Below are 13,958 nucleotides of genomic sequence, written 5' to 3'. Positions count from 1 at the left end.
AAGCAATGTTGTTTGTTTTTTTTCCTACCCAACTACCATTGTGAACTACAGAACCCCCCCATATGTTAGAGATGAGGATACATAGATTTGCTTGGTAGTCCTAACACACTCCTGTCCTAAGATGACAACATTGCCCTTCCGTAGAGTACGGTGAATAAGCGTTGTCATCCTAGCACTGGAATTGTGCTACTAGAATGATCACCAGATGAAAATAAAAGAAGCTTGCAAAAAAAAAAAAAAAGAAAGGAAAATGAATGCAGCCACCACATTCACGGATGTATATGCTGCAATATGTTATCTTTTCTTGAATTTAGGTACACTTTAAATACTTTGGGTCAGTAACCTGAAACAAGCATGTTGATCTTGAATGTAAGGGACATGTCAAAACTCCTTATCTGCAAGATTGTTTCAAATTGTTAATTCAAAGTATTGACTCAAGAAGGTCCACATAACAGCCAGACAACTAGCATTTTCAAGAGAGGCAGCTTCCATACCTCTCTGACAGGTCTACTTTAAAAAGAAAAGCTCAGCCAGTGGGTTGTAGAAAAAAAAGATTAGTTTACCCCATCAACTCACTCGGAATGACCAGCATTTGTCAGCTACAGCCGATGGCAGTAATCGAAAGGTAAAATCAACAAGCTGGTTGCACAGAAGTCGATCGACAGATAGATAGACTTCTGTGCAACCAGCCTGCCTATAGATTGATACAAATTTGGCTGTCCATGTTGAACCAATTCATCTATGGCTGGCTTTAGGAGCACAGTAACTATTTTTTACTGTGTATCACCATAGACTTTACACGTGCAGGTAGATGACCCTGGTGTCCATTTTAGGGCCTGTGTCAATGAGCTTTTGTTTACACAAGAACCTCTTCTCTTTCTATAAAAGTCTAAAGAAGTAAAAAAGCATCTTGAAGTGGATCAGAAGGAGGTCAATTCTAAATTCTGTGAATTCTAAATGATCTAAATCTCCAAATCTTCTTAAACTGATGTCAAAAGCAGCTGCATTTCCCCATCGGCACAAGCCCAAAGTTCATTGACAGAAGTGCAAGTGCCTTTGGGAACTTTTTGATGCAGTGTTTTGTAAGTACATTGGGCATGCACATGTATACAGATGATGCTTGAGTTCAGATGGGCTTCCGCGGAGTCCAGATACATATGTGCTCACTGCTCAGAGCAGTGAGACTACTTTCTACCTTAGGAAAGTCCCTGTATATTGTGCCCTGTTGACATTATGAAATTAACATTAGCTTTTGATGTGCAGTTTACATTCTGCACGTATCCTAGCTATAGCTAATTAAAGGTATTTTCATCATTTGTATTTAATATGCACATTTATGCTAACCAATTACAAGTGCTGGTGTGTGCCTTCAATTACATTCAGGCGGCTGGACTCCAATGCTCTTCACTGTGACTGCGAGATTCTGTGGTTGGCTGATCTTTTGAAGATTTATTCAGAATCCGGTAATGCTCAGGCTGCTGCAACCTGCGAGTACCCACGCAGGCTCCAGGGGAGATCTCTGTCCACCATTACACCAGCTGAGCTGAACTGTGGTGAGTCGCATGTCAAATTTTCATACTGCACTTTGGTATCGCTCAGGTAGAAACATACTAGTAGGTTAATTGGCTTTCCCTTATACTGGTGATATTGTTCCTAGATGCGGCTCACTGATCGGGAGTTTAGATAAAATGATTCCTAGGCAGTAAATACTTCTCCACTGTCCGTGGCTTTGTTGGGGAGATTTGTGAAATTAAGTTGATGATTGTCATCAGTACAGGAAGACAAGACTGTCATAATAACCTGACAAAAAGTTCATGCCTCCAATGTTGAAAAAAAAACAGTATTTTGTTGCATTCTTTGTCCCCTGGAAGAGATTTTTATCACTTCCTGTTCCAACAGTTTAGTTGGCCACAACAGTAAAGGAGATTTACCTATATGTGCGAAGTACAATGGGAAGCAGGAGCATTGAAGGAGCAGTTCTAGGGCAAATGTATCATGCCTCCTCTCTCCCATTGGGAGGAAAGGAGGTGGCAGAGCAATATGATGTTTGACAACAGAAGGTGTAGCGGTTGGAAAACTGAAATTTGTGAATAGTCATAGCCACCCTGCCTTAAAGTGGAACTTTTAAATCCTTCTAGACCACTTCAGACTGGTCCCTTTTGCAAGTCTAACTATATAAAACATTAAAAAAAGGTGCCTATACTGTTTAAAATCCAGTAATACTCTGTCTCACCCGCCTCTGCACATGTTTAGTTGCTCTCTATTTTCGTCAATGTGCCGAAAACGTAGAGGCCTATCTGTTGACTAAATAAACCTAAGTATTTACTGCTGCTCTGGGCTTCAGCAAAATGGCAGCCTCCAGTAAGAAGAAACAGGAGCAATGCTGGAGACAGTTTACAATACACACTAATTTTGGTAGCATAATTATTATGGAATATACTGTATGTTCCTTACTAAAGAACATTATTTTTATCACGTTGTTATGGGTAAGTTTCACTTTAAGCAAGGAGTGTCTATTCACATTTAGTGTATGCTAGCCTGTATTCAGCCTAAGCCTATTACTTCAGCTTTCTTGGGTCTCTTCTGGGCTTTGGCTGTTCTTTGCTTCTGCCTGCCGATAGAGAATGTCCCTGACAATAGTGTAGAAGGTTGCACCAATTAGTGTTATAATATTTATATCTCCCTGGCTATTCACTTGGATTTTTTATTGCCAGTGGTTTAGGGCTGAGAGAAGGTCTAAATAGTCAGGAGTGACTTGGCAAGTCAGCCTTTCCCTGGGCCACTTGCCTGGGGAAGGGATGCAGTAGTATGCCTGATTGTTTTAAGCATGCTGCCTTAATAGGGCAACCTTGTGTCTGGATAAAGGCTTGGGCTCAAGGCCTGGTATGCCGAGCAAGGGATGGAAGCACCATGGGGTGAATTCAGCCTAATTGAGGAACCTCAAAAGCTAGGCGTAAGCTTGGTCCTCAAATTAATTGAGGTGGTCCTCCCCAAGAAGTCTGTAGTTGAGCCAGCTAGTATATTTCAACCAGTAGCTGGTTTCACAGAATGCTAGGGTGGCTTAGGTCCTCTATCTCTGCAGGTTATATGTAATTTTTGTCCCTCATCTAGAGTCTGCCAAGTCCATAGGTGTCTTGTGCCATAACTATCTCCCAGGAGTGTTGAATGAGTCTATAAATGCCTTGTTTGCTCTGGAAAGTAACTTGCGCCCATCTGTTTGCATTAGTCTATTAGTGAGGACTAGACCGTTTTAACATAGTGGACGCATATTCCCTTAATAATTGTATGTATGTCAACTGTTACTCTTGATGCAGAATATCGGTCAGCTTATGTTAGGCTCTTGTCAGCTGCAGATGTATGTAGGGCAGATGTGGTAGCTGAAGACACAAATACATGTGCATGAAGAATGTTTAATGGAGTCTATGCTGCATACACTTTCCATAAAGTCCATGGGCACTGTGTCTAGTAAATATGTAAGGCTATGTTCCTTCCTAAATCAATGATTGTGCGAAAGTGAACATAATTGTTATGTGCATTACAGCTGAGCTCCAGGCAGATATAAAGTGCAATACAACAGACATACACCTGCATTTACAGTTTTCTCTTAGTCCCCTTACAAAGTCACAAAAATATTTGTTGATCCTGCCAGCAAAGTCCACCTAATGCAGCTTCCTGTGCTAGTATAGAAACAATGCTGCACTCTCCTGAATGCAGAATGACAGGTATGCCACTCTCATGTAAGCAGTGCTTGACTACACTACAATGGGGCAAAAGAATGTTGCAGGGGCATGGCTATCAGCATTGTCACGGCTGATTCAGAAGCCTGTAGTTTGTCAATAAACACTTGGCTACACCTATTCATATGCACTGCTTTCTGCATTGACAGCACTGTCTCTGCTGCTGAAGCCTTCCCACAGTGTGATGACTGAGTAGCAATGTACTTAGTTTTAGCACTAGACACATGGACACTTGCATGTGTCTATGTAAACACAGGTGAACATGTTTATCCAGGAAAAGTTTATATGTTACACTACAATGCATTATCCAATGCACATGCCAAAAACATTACATTTTTTCGGTGGGGGAGCTAATTACTAACGAATTGCATGGGCCCTTTTGTTATCTATCCAGCTGTCTTGGTTCTACTTGATGATAGAACCACTTTATGACCATTGGATGCCATGGAGAATACTGAGGAAAGGCGCTTTTATTCTGTTCACCAAGCATGTACATTTCTCCTAAATCCTTTTCTTAGAAATTGTTTCTCTTTATTAAATTAGACCTAAAATGACTTCCATTTACAGAGCGGCCAAGGATTACGTCAGAGCCTCAAGATGTGGATGTCACCTTTGGGAACACTGTGTACTTCACTTGTCGAGCTGAAGGCAACCCCAAGCCGGAGATCATCTGGCTCCGAAACAAGTATGTTAATGAAAATAAAAAAAAAAGTGCTGTTGCCAAGTCATATGTCTTTTTAGAAATATTCCTCTGTGTGTTGTACTGGTCATTCATGGTCACTCCTTTTCTCAATAGTATCTGCTGCTTTATCTAGAACTTCCTGTCTTCAAACAATCCCTGGACACTTATTCAGGCAGTGATAAAACTTTCAAAGCTAAACTTTTTTTTTTTTTTTTCATGATAGAAGGCAAGCATCATGGATATGGTTATTTCTGCTTAAATCATATAAAGTAGGCGTAAAGGTTAATTATAAAATTCAGTAAACTTGTTAGTATTTTGAATTAAAGTTCATACAACAGGTCTTCCCCTCTGGAGGTGCCTTATAAAGCCAAAAAGCAGCAAACAGAACTTCAGTTGGCAGGAAATACAAAGCTAGAATTCTCTGACATTCCTAGTGGGGGTATGGCTTTTTTTGTTGCAGCAGCTACACATCACTTGAAGGTGCAGCCTCAGTATCTGTGGAAGGGGCAGCAACATTGATTGCCATTTCAACTGTGTCCTCTTTTTCTTTGAAAGCAAGTGATATCTAGGCATCATTTATAGCAGGATCAATGTTTTCCTTTGTGCTGCACTGTATTGTAAGAAGGTAAGTATGTACCCCAGACCAGAGGGGACTGTTTGCACAGATGAAGGGAGCCTGCCAGAGTGTGGAATAAGGTATGCAATACATCTTAAACATAAACTTGGTGCAGCGCTATTATATTAAAAAATACAAAATAAAATTACTTTTAGTGCAATCACTATGCTGGACCAATGTACCAGCTGCTACGCTTCCAAACTTAACTAATGTAAAGTGTCACTGGTGCAAAGAAATGTTGTACAAAACTCAGCAAATATAAAGTGTCACTTCTGCAATACTGTGCATATCATTCATTTCAGTACAAAAATATTTAATGCAAAATAACAATAGTAAACCTCCTTCCCAGTCTGTTACACATAAGTGCTTGTGCTGCAAACAAAAAGTGTACCCAGTCTTCAGTACAAACAATTCATAAAGTGTTTTTCCAATTACCGTGCTGTGGTTTGTCTTTTTCTTCCACATCTGTACTACACTTCCGCCAATAAAGTGCCTCCTTTCCACACCACTCCCCTGTTGAGTGTCACTTGCCAAATGTCAATGACGCCCCATAATTAATAAGTAGGTCAACAGTGCTCTAAGTAAAAATCTTTCCCCTCAGTATGTTCCACTAGAATATTTCTTCTCCGATTGTTAGACTTCAAGGCACACTTGGATAGTGGACTGCAGTAGTGTAACTCAATTTATTATAAGCGCACACAACAAAAAAATGCACACTTACAGGGTTGATATACAGGTTGCAGCTCTCATATACTTCAATGGCATCTCCAGGTCCAGAAGTGGCGTCACTGGATGTGACGTCAACAGCATGGCTCTTCCCAACGCACTTCTTCAGGGGATCTGTCACAAAGATGAACCGTGTTGTATTGTGAGGACTGGATACACTTATTGTTTACATCACAAGCACTTTATGTGTAACAGACTACGGAGGTTTACTTTTGCTCTGCACAAAATATTTTTTTGATGATATGCACAGTATTGCAGTAGTGATGCTTTATATTTGCTGAGTTTTACACAGATTTTTTTTTTTGCACCAGTGACACTTACATGTCATGGTTAAGTTTGGAGGGGTAGCAGCTAGTAAGTTGGTCCAGCATAGTGATTGCAGTAACTTTGTTTTGTACCTGTTTTAATATCTTAGTCTTAGTGCTGCACCAAGTTTATGGTCATTGTTAACACTATGTTCCTTGGGGTTTAAAGTAGGTGTACAGCAGCTCAGAATATAGAAATTTAAAAAGGAAGTTACATCCCAGCACAGAAGTTTACATTCACTGTTATGCAATAAATCCTATTACTCTACTCCTAGGCTTAATGAGCATTTAAACCTTGCAGTGTGGTGGTAGGGGGAAGGGCAGGCCCAGTCACCCACTGCAAGGATTGTTTTTTCCTTGTGCCCAGAGTTGGCCTTTAAAGCTTATATGAAATGTTAGTAATTACATTTATGTATACATGTCTCCATACATACTCTTAAAGTGGTTTTAAAGATAAAGCATTTTTACCTTTTTACCTACCCCTGTGAAAAGGGAGCAAGGGGGGAGACCGAGCCGAGCTGTGCTGTGTTTGTGTGTGTATGTCTATGGATGCACACAGCCTGCTTGGGTGGGCACCTGCATATCTGCCCCTATAGCACACACCTTACCTTGGGGGCACTCACCGAAAAGGAGGATCAGAGACCTTCAATGGGGAACCCCAGAAGGTGAGGAAAGGGGCCACTCTATGCAGTACCACTGAACAAAGGGAGTATAACAGGTTTATTTTTTTTTTTGTTTTAAAAAATGCCTTCACAGTCTCTTTAAGGACTGTTTTTTTTATATAATTTATGCTTTATGAGTTGCAAAAATAGGGGAAATACGCTTCTTTCAGCTGTTGTTTTTGTGTTATATTATGGAGTACTCCATCATCTTTTACAGCTTCCAAGTATCCCTGAACCTCCTCTTCTGGGGTCATCTTCTAGCGCTCTTGGCTCCTCCACTTTGTGTAACCCCCATAACAAGCTGCTTGCTATGCGGGTATCTGCAGGCTTGATTCTGAGCCAGGCTGTGTGCTTCTATTGACACACACAGTGTGGATCAACCCCCATCCCCTCCCACAGGGTTTGATTGACTGCAGAAGGAGCATCCTACTGCTGCCTCTGTGAAAGGAGAGAGCTGCTGCAGGCAAGCACAGCACTGGGTCGAGCTCAGGTAAATATACAGGTGGTTGAGGGGGCATACAAACACTGGGCCATTTTTTACCTTAATGCAGGGAATGCATTAACATAAAAAATGCTCAGGCTTTGGAACCACTTTAATTTTTCATCAGTGTATAAAGTGTGTCATCCATGAAGCATAGTGAAAGTTACAGAAGCAATGATGCTTGAATTATGTAGGACCCCTCAATCAAAGCAAGGTTATTTTACATTGGCTCAATGAAGCAGTTCTCTAAGACTCCGTTTCCTGCATGTTCAGTTTCAATTGACTGTGTTTTAAACATAGTTTATTTACGTGTTGAGCAAAATCCCTAAGGAGATGGTGTTGCTTGGTGTAAAAGGTATTATTTTGATAATCATGGATAGCTGGGCAAATATTTACTGTGCTCTCCAAAAAAGAATTTACATAAAGCTGACTCCAAACTAAGGAGCTAAATTATATTATACTGGGCAGGGCATCCATTTGTCCTCAAAACCGCCTCAGTTCTTCGTGGCATGGATTCCACATCACACAAAAATTTTTTTTTAGATTCTGGTCCATGTTGACATGATTGCATTGGGTAGATTTGTCAGCTGTTCACTCATGCTGAGAATCTCTCATTCTGCTACAGTTGTGTCCAAAATTATTCAACCCCCAATGCTGTAAAGGGGTTTAGGGACTATAGTGTACATTTGGAATTGTATTCAGAATCAAATCCTACAAGGACGTTGTAACTACCCAAATGCAACTAAAATGACATCAATTGTTTATGTAATACAGTAGTAAATGGTTCTTATGTGGTTTCTTCATTGCCACAATTATTCAACCCCTTAAAGACTACCACTCTGAAGAACAGAGGTTCATACAGGTGCTTTCCATCAGGTATTGAAAACACCTGTGGATGTCACCGAGCAGCAATCAAGCATAATAAGCACCAATTAGGCAGCTTTAAAATGACTGTGATACTCAGCTCCTTCTAGACATTTACTGGTGTGGTTACAAACATGGTGAAGGCAAGAGAATGGTCCAGGAAGACAAGAGAAGAGGTGATTTCTCTTCACAGGAAGGGCAATGGCTATAAGAAGATTGCAAAGATGTTAAACATACCAAGAGACACCTTAGGAAGCATCATTCGCAAATTCAAGGCAAAGGGCACTGTTGAAACGCTACCTGGTCGTGGCAGAAAGAAGATGCTGACTTCGACTGCTGTGCGCTACCTGAAGCGTAGAGTGGAGAGAAGTCCCCGTGTGACTGCTGAGGAACTGAGAAAAGATTTGTCAGATGTGGGTACAGAAGTTTCAGCCCAGACAATAAGACGCACACTGCGTAATGAAGGCCTCCGTGCCAGAACTCCCAGGCGTACCCCCTTGCTGTCTCCAAAGAATAAGAAGAGTCGACTGCAGTATGCCAAAAGCCATGTGGACAAACCACAAAAGTTGTGGGATAGTGTTCTGTGGACTGATGAAACAAAATTAGAACTGTTTGGGCCCATGGATCAACGCTATGTTTGGAGGAGGAAGAACAAGGCCTATGATGAAAAGAACACCTTGCCTACTGTGAAGCATGGTGGAGGGTCAATCATGCTTTGGGGCTGTTTTGCTTCTGCAGGTACAGGGAAGCTTCAGCGTGTGCAAGGTACCATGAATTCTCTTCAGTACCAGGAGATATTGGATGGAAACGTGATGCAGTCCGTCACACACCTGAGGCTTGGGAGACGTTGGACCTTTCAACAGGACAATGATCCCAAGCATACCTCCAAGTCCACTAGAGCATGGTTGCAGAGGAAAGGCTGGAACATTTTGGAGTGGCCATCGCAGTCACCAGACTTAAATCCGATTGAGAACCTCTGGTGGGACTTAAAGAAAGCAGTTGCAGTGCGCAAGCCTAAGAATGTGACTGAACTGGAGGCCTTTGCCCATGAAGAATGGGCGAAGATACCCGTAGATCGCTGCAAGACACTTGTGTCAAGCTATGCTTCACGTTTAAAAGCTGTTATAACTGTAAAAGGATGCTGTACTAAGTACTAAGATTGAATGTCACTTGGGGGTTGAATAAAACTGATAATGCTGTGAGCACAGAAAAGACATTTGTGGTTATTTCATTATAACTGTTATGTTATATTTGTCTGACCTACAAGTGCCTCTTTAATGTAAATGTAAGCAAGATGACTGAATGATCAAAAGCAATGTCAAACTGGCCAAAACACTCAATTTCAGTGGGGGTTGAATAATTTTGGACACAACTGTACATCCCAAAGGTGTTTTTTTCGATTCAGATCTTAGCATCTATCTGTGTGCCACAGCATAAATCGAGATTCATCAGATCAGCCTCAGCTTTCTGATGGCAGAAGTGGAATTCAACATGTTCTCTTGTTGTGGCCCATCTACATCAAGGTTCAATGGGTTGTGCATTCTGAGATTCATTTCTGCTCACCAGAATTATAAAAAGAAGCTTTGAAACTTGTAAGCTTCTTCAGACATTTTATCTGTGATAATACTGAAAGAAAGAGCAATACATCTCTTAAAGCTTGTTTTTTTTATATTCACAGTTAGCCAAAAAAAGATATTAGTTTGAGAATGTTTGTTTTCCTTCCCTACCTCTGTATTAATTCCTCGCTAACATAGTACATAATCATTAGATGCTTGCTGCGGAGAACAGATTAGATGAGTTAACGCATCTATGCTCCACAGACCTCTCTCTCATCAACAAGGTGTTTCTGTCCAAAAAAATTGACACTCACTGACATGTTTTTGTTTTTCTACTCCAATCTAAGTAAACTCTAGAGACTGTTGTGCATAAAAATCCTAGGAGATCACTGAGATTAGTTTTTCTCCATTCTGGTGTTTGATGCGAACAATTACTGAAGCTCCTATATCTGATTTTATGCACTCACTTCTGCAACATGATCAGCCGATTAGATAGTTGTCTATACTTGTGCATGCATATACACAAAAATAAAAGTACTTTTTAAATACCTAATGTATCCAGACTGATCAAGCCTGTACAAGGACACACAGCATATACAAAGAGTCTCAGAACCGGTCGTACTCATTTCCCTTTGTATTGGGCCCCACTGTAGTCCTTTTTTGTGTATCACGATTCATGCTCCTCTGTCTGCAGTAAATGTATATCGGCCTTATCTATGTAGAAATGAACTGAGCATGAAAGAGGACACCCGACTGAATCTCCTGGAAGATGGCACATTGATGATCCAAAATACCCAAGAGACTGACCAAGGCATCTATCAGTGTATGGCAAAAAATGTGGCTGGAGAGGTGAAGACTCATGAAGTCACTCTTCGATATTATGGAACACCAAGTAAGTTTTTTTTTTTTTCTTTTTTTTTTTTTGCCATATAACTTCATAATAATAATAATCTCTTTACTCATTTTTTTGCTTTTGCAAATCCTAACTGTAATTCACATAGTGTTTACTACTACTTTAATAATGACCGTGTGACTAAAAGACTACCTGCGTTACTGATGACTTCTAATCAGATTCTCATTTCTAGGCAGTAAGTCCTTATTAATCACAATAGACAAGCATTGTGCATCTTAAAATATTACACCTTTGGTGCCAATGCAGTGCACATCTGTGGATTGTGGTGTGCTAAAAAGTAGTTCTGTTGTGGTGAATTGAGGATGTGCACAAAATTAATAGAACTACAGAACACCACGCTGTGCTTCCTGTGTTCCTGTGCATTGCATTTTCCTGTACATTTTTTTGCGATTTGCATAAACTAAACCAGAAAAATGATTGTGAACACACACACAAAAAGTGCATTAAGGTGTGTCATATGGTCCTTTCCTGAAGAGGAAGGACTTTTCCCTGACCTTCCCGGGCCTCCTGATGGGGGCAAGGTACATCCAACAAGAGACCCCCAAGGCAGGGTAGGAAGAAACAAAAGGGCAACTCATCCTCCCCTAGACTTAAGTGTAGGCCAAAAGACCTACACCCTACCATCCAGTGAGTGAAGGGCACAACAAAATAAGTGCACTGACATACGTAAAGAAAAAAATAAAGTGCCAGTGTGCAAGACAATAGCTAGATCTTGCAGCCTGGTAACAGTAATTGTCCTGGTCTTGTCCAAATTGCTTAGCGCATGGAAAAAAAGCTGCAGTATCATGTCCTAGTGCTCATTCTCACAGTAATACTAAGAGCACACCTGGGTCGCCACTCCCAGGGGGCACCAAGACCATGGTCTGTCTGCTTTCCCAGCCCCTGGCTAGACAAAAGCAGTTCCATTCCTACTAGAAAGGCATTTTCACTTGGGGAGAACCTGCATACAACCAGGGACAAGCCTGGTGCACCAGGCCAGATTTAAACTGGGAGGAGAAGATTCCTTCCACCGTACCCACCTTATTACATCAGGAATTACTAACCAGCAGCCCCATGCTCAAAGGGACAACATTGCCTGTTCCCAAAAACTGAGAACAACAGATGCTACACTTAATCTTGGCCAAAAGGTTACTACATTTCTAAGATGTGAATCCAGCCTTACAGTGAGGAAAATAAATATTTGATCCCCTGCAGATTTTGTAAGTTTGCCCACTTACAGAGAAATGAAGGGTCCATCATTTTTATCATAGGTGTATTTTAAATGCTAGAGACAGAATATCAACCAAAAATCCAGAAAAAACTCGATACAAATGTTAACAATTGAGTTGCAATTCAGTGAGTAAAATAAGTATTTGATTCCCAAGCAAAACATGACTTGGTACTTGGTGGAGAAACCCTTGTTGGCAAGCATAGAGGTAAACTTTACTTGTAGTTGTTTACCAGGTTTGCACACATCTCAGGAGGGAGTTTGGTCCACTCTTATTTACAGATCTTCTCTAAATCCTTAAGGTTTCTTGGCTGTTGCTTGGCAACTCGAAGTTTCAGCTCCCTCCATAAACTTTCTTTAGTATTAAGGTTTGGAGACTGGCTAGGCCAATCCATGACCTTAATGTGCTTCTTCTTGAGCCACTCCTTTGTTGCCTTAGTAGTATGTTTTGGGTCATTGTCATGCTGGAAGACCCATCTTCAGTGTTCTGGCTGAGGGAAGAAGGTTCTCCTCCCAAGATTTTACAATACATGGCCCTGTCCATTGGTCCCTCAGTGCAGCAAAGTCGGCCTGTACCTTTAGCAGAGAAACAGTCCCAAAGCATAATGTTTCCACCTCCATGCTTGACTGTAGGGATGGTGTTCTTAGGGTCATAGTCAGCATTTTTTTTCCTCCAAACATGGTGAGTAAAGTTAATGCCAAAGCTCAATTTTGATCTCATCTGACTACAGCACTTTCTCCCAATCCTTTTCTAAATCATTTAGATGTTCATTGGCAAACTTCAGACAGGACTGTACATGTGCCTTCTTGAGGAGTGGGACCTTGCGGGCGCTGCACGAATTCAATCGATGGCGGCATATTGTGTTACCAATGATTTGTTTGGGGACACTTGTCCCAGTTGCCTTGAGATTATTCACAAACTCCTCCTGTGTAGTTCTGGGCTGATCCCTCACTTTTCTCATAATTATCCCAACCCCATGATGCGTAATCTTGCATGGAGCTCCAGACTGAGGGTGATTGATGGTTACTTTATTGATGGGTAGTTGTCTCCATCTCACCAAGCTTCTTGCTGATGGTCTTGTAGCCCATTCCAGCCTTGTGCAGGTCTTTAGTCTTGTCCCTGACCTTTTACAGCTCTTTGGTCTTGCCCATAATGATGGTGAGGTTTGAATGGAAGAGAGAGATTCTGTAGACAGGTGTCTTTTTAAACACATAACAAGTTGTTGTTAGGAGCACCTTCTTCAACTGACAGGACTAATCTGTGGCCCACATGAGCACATAGCCAGTCTGTGGGAGCCAGAATTATTGTTGGTTGGTAGGGGATCAAATACTACTTTTACTCACTGAACTGCAGCTCAATTTATAACATTTGTATCATGTGTTTTTTCTGTTTTTTTGTTTGATCTTCTGTCTGTATAATATAAAATATACCTATGATAAAAATTAAAGACCCTTCATTTCTTTGTAAGTGGACAGACTTACAAAATCTGCAGGGGATCAAATAATTATTTTCCCCACTGTATGTGCAGTAGTGATTGTTGTCTTTTGAGACCGCTAAAGTGACTACATTCACAGTCAACATGCAGTAAACCTGGAGTTTAGAACAAGATGGAAAGGAGCTTTCAATGGAACTGAGAAAGTTGATGGGAATAAGATTTTTCTGAGCTGTGGCAGTCAATGTCTATTTCCCAATAAAATGCCAGCTCATTAATATTAATAGGGAAGTGAATTCTATGAATAAATTTGATTAAACATGGCCATCAAAATACTGTGATCTTTTGTAAAAGTGTAGTCTTTTTTTTTTTTTTTCTGAAATAGGTAGGCCCAGTTTTGTGATTCAGCCTCAAAACACAGAAGTTCTAATTGGTGAAAGTATTACCTTGGAATGTAGCGCAGCAGGCCAGCCACAACCGCGAATCACATGGACCAGAGGAGACAGGACCCCACTGCCAAGTGACCCTCGTATTACCATCACACCCTCTGGGGGACTGTATATCCAGGATGTGAACCAGGAGGATGCTGGAGAGTATGCATGTTTTGCCACAAACACTATGGAGTCTATTCACTCCACGGCTTACATTATAGTGCAAGGTATGTACAGACAGATGCAGCGTTTCCTGCTCTTTTCTAATTATTACTATTATTTTATTATTATATTGTACAGCATGCACAAACTGTTGGCACTATATAAATCACGTATAATATTATT

General features: G+C 40.9%; 1 protein-coding gene across 3 annotated transcripts in view; it reads left to right on the top strand.

Annotated features, from left to right (window-relative positions):
* PXDN (peroxidasin) overlaps nt 1–13,958 on the top strand; it is a 176,903-nt gene that overhangs the window by 117,537 nt on the left and 45,408 nt on the right. For all 3 annotated transcript variants that reach the window (XM_089686709.1, XM_089686708.1, XM_089686710.1), the window contains 4 exons: nt 1,384–1,553; nt 4,305–4,422; nt 10,352–10,521; nt 13,568–13,840. In XM_089686709.1, the coding sequence (XP_089542835.1) occupies nt 1,384–1,553; nt 4,305–4,422; nt 10,352–10,521; nt 13,568–13,840 (731 nt within the window). The remainder of the gene's footprint in view (nt 1–1,383; nt 1,554–4,304; nt 4,423–10,351; nt 10,522–13,567; nt 13,841–13,958) is intronic.

This window comes from Staurois parvus, unplaced genomic scaffold, assembly GCF_062004578.1.
Source record: "Staurois parvus isolate SC_StPar_1 unplaced genomic scaffold, SC_StPar_1.0 ptg000409l, whole genome shotgun sequence".
Classification (NCBI taxonomy): domain Eukaryota; kingdom Metazoa; phylum Chordata; class Amphibia; order Anura; family Ranidae; genus Staurois; species Staurois parvus.
The sequence above is the reverse complement of the archived record's forward strand: the minus strand, read 5'-3'. Positions and strand labels throughout refer to the sequence as shown.